At 37.5% G+C, this 6,114-nt stretch overlaps 1 protein-coding gene and 1 non-coding gene across 2 annotated transcripts; both read left to right on the forward strand.

Moving 5' to 3' along the window:
• Positions 1-1,873: 1,873 nt before the first annotated feature.
• LOC115960479 (histone-lysine N-methyltransferase ATXR6) lies at positions 1,874-4,951 on the forward strand. Its single transcript, XM_031079410.1, has 6 exons — positions 1,874-2,203; positions 3,030-3,110; positions 3,220-3,449; positions 3,642-3,742; positions 3,823-4,035; positions 4,706-4,951. Exons 1-6 carry the CDS (start codon positions 1,909-1,911, stop codon positions 4,863-4,865), a joined length of 1,080 nt encoding a protein of 359 aa, XP_030935270.1. The 5' UTR covers positions 1,874-1,908; the 3' UTR covers positions 4,866-4,951.
• An 829-nt stretch (positions 4,952-5,780) lies between these two features.
• On the forward strand, positions 5,781-5,852 carry TRNAW-CCA. Its single transcript has one exon. It is a non-coding gene; the product is annotated as a tRNA-Trp (tRNA).
• Positions 5,853-6,114: the final 262 nt, after the last annotated feature.

Below are 6,114 nucleotides of genomic sequence, written 5' to 3' on the forward strand. Positions count from 1 at the left end.
GGGAGATTGGCTTGAATCTGTGCCATCCTTGTCCGTACCACATCACCTTGAGGATTCGGTGCCTCTGAAGCGTGCGAAGACCTTTCATCCCCATCCACGCCTCAAACATCTTGCTTTGAGGCAGAGTGGCGCTAGAAATGGAGATCGTGAATATGGAAGAAGAAGTATGATTCTGAAGGGAACAGGAGAGTTCATGTGCAAATGGATTGACCCCCTACCCTATTTATACACAGAGCAAACCGGTGGCACTTAATTTATGCGAATTCCCAAGGAGCGCTACGGACAAGGTAGACTTGACTCAATTTCCAATCTCATTCTCAGCCGTAGGATCTGAAGATCCTCGTGAAGGCGCGCCTCGAGTACCGAAATATCAAAGGACTCTGCGTGAATGGAAAATAAAGGAACGTCCCTTGTTTTGACACGACTCCCATGTAAATGGAAAAGCATAAATAATAATACAGGATGTGAGCAAGTCACGAGGTGGGCTCAGCATCACCAAAACCCTTCTTCCCAACTAAAAAGCCGGGAAGCAGGATTTTGAGGGGCTATTGTGGGGCTTGAAAATTGGAGTCCCGGCCCACTTCACATTAAGGGCCCAAAGCCCAAGCCGAGAAGCCCTATTGTCAGGGACACACAAATAGAAGCTCCCTGAAGGCCTAAGGATGTGGCCGAGGACGATTTTATGCTCGACATCTCACAAAACGCCCGAAGAAAAGGACAGATTCAGCACAGGAGCAACACAATGGAAAAGGCTGCCAGCACCTTAATGTGGAGCCCATCGCCTGACAAACCCATATTCATACCATGCTATCCAGATCTTCCCCAACCACTCTGACGTGAGGGTTGACAAGACGAGTAACCACCCCAAATAAGGAGAAACTGACACGTATGTGAAGAACGGGAGAAAATACTAGTATAAAAGGGGGAGGAGGGGAACCCAAAGGGGGGGGGGGGCGAGGATAAGACACTCCTCGGACTAATTCCGAGGAGATAGATCTTTCAAACCCCATCCATGTAAGGTTTGGCCTTACGGGCCAAATCCACCTTCGCATGGGCTTCCATGAAAATCCGGATCAGACCCCTGCCCAGCGCCCAATGGCAGGCCTTTTCTAAACCCACTCTCTACAAATCATATTGTTCGGGCCCTTTACACACGAGCCCAACATCATCATTGGGTCGTAAAGATCGTGTCCTTACAATATTATTTTAAACAAAGTGATAAAAAAAAAACATTTGATATTGGGTGTATTGTAAAGTGGGGTGGTAAAATAGATAAAATAACTTTTTATGGTGTTAAAACTAAAATTTTTAGCACCACTACTATAAATGCTCTAACTTCAAAAAAAAAAAAAAAAAAAATCCTAGCCAACCTTGTATTAAAAAAAAATTGTTTTGTTTTGTCTTTATTGGTAGATGATTACATGTTAATATATTTAGAAATAATGATTTTGTGTATTTATAATTATTTAATACCATATGAATGCTTATTGAGTTTTTTTTTTTTTTTTTTTTTTTTTTTTTTTTCACTTTATACTCTGGCTCCTATTGGCTTAAAATCTTGGATCTGTCTTTGGCGATCATAGTTAATTATTAATTTACTACCATATAAGTAAAACAACATGAAATGAAATTAATATAAAAGTGTTATGGATCATACTCAAAAAGGCCACAGCATAAGGCCCAACAACAAAATACGACCTTTGCCGGCAAAAAAATTATTGGCGTGGGTTTAAGTTTAATCCACGTGGGCAGCCCAACGCCTGAAAACAGTGGCGCCAAAATTACCCATTTCCCGCGAAACCAAAATTTAGCGCCAAATCATTTCATTCAACATAAATAAATTCACACAATACCAATCAAATGATTACTACAACAACCATTTGAGACATTTCTTTGAAGCTTTCAGCTATGGCGTCGAGACCAACAGCGAGAATGGTGCTGAGGCGAAGGACTCAAGCTCCGAAGCCAGTGGGCGTGAAAGTGGAAGATGGGTCGGAGTCAGAAAATGGGTCGGGGTCGGATTCAGAGTACGACGGCGTTAGCTGCCAGGAATGTGGGTCGGGTGATTTCGGGTCGAAGCTTCTTCTGTGTGACAAATGCGATAAAGGGTACCATTTGTTTTGCCTTAGGCCCATCCTTGTCTCCGTCCCCAAAGGCTCTTGGTTTTGTCACTCTTGCTCCAATCGCCATAACAAGTTGAAGTGTAAGTTCACAGCTTATTATTTTATTTTTTTTATTTAAAGAAATTTATTTGATGTAGTTTTGGATACTCACATGCTTATTTTATTGATTTTTATTATTGGGGTTTTTTTTTTTTTTTTTTTGATGCTAATTGCCAACTAGGTTGTGTCAAATGCTTTGTTTTGATGCGTATCTATGGGTTTTATTGTGTACATGTATTAGATATGGGTTTTCATTTGATCCCTTTAATTAAATCAAGGACTTTTGGTGGTTGATTTATACATTTCATGCCCATTTTGCACATTACATACAGTGTTTTCTTTATCTAATGGTCCTTTTGACTAAGGGGTGAGATGGAGAGTAGAGTAAAGTTGGCTGGAAATTAGTCTAATTTTTGGCCAACTCTACTCTACTCCATATGTTTCCCTCAATACAAACAAACCATAAAAGAGCACCTTTGCATTAGGATGATTGGGTTTTTTTTTTTTTTTTTTTTTTTTTTTTTAAGGCACATAATAAAATAAACCCTTTTAATATTTCCCTAATTTATTCAAGCCCAAGAGTGTCATTTTCAAAATATTTGAGAACTTAGGGACATTTTTTTGATAGTAAGCTAATAAATCTCATGGTTGTATTACATTGGTTAATGAGCTACATCATTGAATTTAATTGGGGAGCCTGAGAGACAATACTTACAAAATTGTACTAAATTTTGCCCTTTGTTAAAATTTAATTAATCATTTAGCATAACTGGTAAAGATTGAAGATTGAACAGCCTAAAATATTGTCTGTCTATTTGCATTGTAATTTGTCTCATTTCAATTGGTTTCTTCAATGATGATGTGCAGCATTCCCCCTTGTTCAAACCAAAATTGTTGATTTCTTCCGCATTCAAAGATCTTCAGACTCAAGAAACAAACTAGTTGAAGGTAAAGAGAGTTTTGAACAATGTTGCAATTCTTCTGTCTAACACTTGTTTTTAATTTTTTTTTTCATCTCTTATAGTTTGAAACTAATGTAGTATTTTTTTTTTTTTAGATTACCGAAAGAAACGGAGGCGACCTAGTAGCATAGTGATATCAAAGAAGAGAAGAAGGTTGTTACCATTCAACCCGAGTGAGGATCCTGCGAGGAGATTAGAGCAAATGGCGTCACTTGCAACGGCATTGACAGCCACTCGAACAGAATTTAGTAATGAACTCACATACAGACCTGGCATGGCACCGAGGTCAGCTAATCGTGCAGCCCTTGAGCTGGGGGGAATGCAGGTAGATTGGAAATCAGTGGCTTTTAAATGAATATTTTCATTTTGGTCATGCAAAACTGTACATATACATTGTTATTAGTTCTCAAATCTCACTTGAGGGATATATACATGAAATACTCTTTTGCTGCTAGAGGTAACGTTTTGAAATTGATTGGTCAATATCTGATACCATTATGTCATAACTGGATTTCAGGTATTGTCAAAAGAAGATAATGAAACCTTAAATTTGTGCCAGAACATGATGGAGACGGGGGAATGGCCACCTCTCATGGTTGTTTTTGATCCTCAAGAAGGGTAAGTGATATACAATTAAGCTCTAAATTGATTGTTGCACATTTGGGTACTAGCTTTAGTAACCTTGTTTGATTAAACAGGTTCACGGTTGAGGCAGATAGATTTATAAAGGACTTAACGATAATTACAGAATATGTTGGAGATGTTGATTACTTGAAGAATCGTGAAAATGATGATGGGGATAGCATGATGACATTGCTTTCTGCGACTGATACTTCAAAAAGCCTTGTCATTTGTCCTGACAAGCGTAGTAACATTGCGCGCTTCATCAATGGCATTAACAATCACACGTCGTAAGCTCATTTTCCATCTCAAATCTTGAATCTTGAATTTCTCCCTTTCAATCAGCACTAGCTACGCTTGTCAAATAATAGCCTCCAGAAAAATCTTCATGCTGGGACAGATGGATGAGAGGGATACATTGTTTTTTTCATGATTTAGACACTTATAGGATGGTTATGACTTATGGCACCCTGCAGAATTTTGTTATGTTCTGTGAAACATAACATACTGCATATCATAGTCAGATAGCATTCCAGCACATGGATTGCCATTGGCAGTATCAATACATAATAGGAGTCATTTCTGGCAATGAAAATAGAAAGCAGTTTATTTAGGGCTCAGGAGACCTCTAGAGTAGCAAAGTGTTCAGAGAAACTAATAGGCCATTTAATTGTGTAAAGAGCACAAGATACTCACCTAGTCACCTATTTTTTTGTTCTAGTCTAAATTAAAATCTAATATCTACCTCTGCCCTTCCCAGCCCAAGAAATATCTCAATATTTTTGTAAGCTGCATTAAGCTTCTTTAATTACCATGGGACACTCATATACAGCTTAATGCTTATTTTCTATAGCCGTCCAATTGGGCATCACATTTTCATTGTAAAATTGTAGATATTTTTGAAAGGATAGGGGCTATGTTTGGTGCAATCTAATGAAGCAAACTGATCTTTTGTTGCAGGGAAGGTAGAAAGAAGCAGAATCTCAAATGTGTGAGGTTTGATGTCAACGGACAGTGTCGGGTCTTACTGATTGCAAACAGAGATATACGAAAAGGAGAGAGATTGTACTATGATTACAATGGATATGAGAATGAATACCCAACTGAGCATTTTGTCTAACACTTTTTCCTTGTCACACATACCCTCACGGCCTCATTGAGTTCAATGAAAGCATTTGGCCACTAACAGGCTAATTATATTGTCAATTTTTCATGATCTCTTTCCCTTAGCCCACAATTCTCTTTTTATTTAACTGCAAATGTTGAAGAATGATACTCATTTAGGTGAGACATCGGAATAAGTCACTGCAATTCCAGTGCCATTCTTGACCAATTTGAAAGTCCTATGATTTTATAGTGTTCAAGTGCCTTGAGACTAGCACAAAATGCATTATTTATTTATTTTTTTACATAGTAACAATGATTATAATGGTGTAAAATTCCTACAAATTCAAAAAAGTTGATTCCAAGGGCGTGCAAAAAAAGGAAACTTGCGGGTAATAGTAAACCTTTGGAGTTGGAGTGACTGCAATAATTGAAGTAGAGTTGATTGTACTGAACGTGGACAGAGTTGTAAAAACTTTATTGTGGTTAACTATGATGGGGAATTTTCATAACCTGCTCCACTGGATCTTTTGGAACCTTTTACCAACTTGAAAGTGACTTCAAAGGGTCCTCCACCTTCAATTTCTCATCTTGCAATAGTATTCATTGTGGTTGAGAAACTCCTTAAGATTCAAATCATTAAAATTCAGTAACTACTAGCTATGAAATATTGAGAAATGCCCTTTAAAAAAAGGACAAGAAGAAGATAAGCATTCAGAATAATTCAAAAAGAAAACCCTCAATTCTACAGTTTGAACTTTGTCACTCTGAATGATATGAAGAGATAACTAACTGCTAAGCAACTGAATATTTGTGTGTTACTGTTAAGTGATGTTTTGGTTTGTTTGACAGAAAAGGAGGAAACCAAAAAAAAAAGGGTTGTAAGTAAACAAAGTATATTAATAATAAAAGTACATTAAAATATAAAAACGGATCCGTGGCGCAATGGTAGCGCGTCTGACTCCAGATCAGAAGGTTGCGTGTTCGATTCACGTCGGGTTCACTTTTTGGGCCTTTTTGGAGCTTCATTTTTAGTTGGCCCAATAACTTTTTCTTTTTCATTTTTGGGCCTTTTCGGAGCTTCATATTTAGTTGGCCCAATAGCTTCTTTTTCATTTTTTTTTTCTTTTTTCCTTTTTTAAATTTCTAATTTAAAATTAAAAAAGAGAAAGAGATCAAACCGCGTAAAGATTGTTTTTTTTTGGGTCTATGTCAAACTACGATGATGCTACATGAAAGGCTAGTATGGTATCCATCGTAATTAA

Source organism: Quercus lobata, chromosome 9, assembly GCF_001633185.2.
Source record: "Quercus lobata isolate SW786 chromosome 9, ValleyOak3.0 Primary Assembly, whole genome shotgun sequence".
Taxonomy (NCBI): domain Eukaryota; kingdom Viridiplantae; phylum Streptophyta; class Magnoliopsida; order Fagales; family Fagaceae; genus Quercus; species Quercus lobata.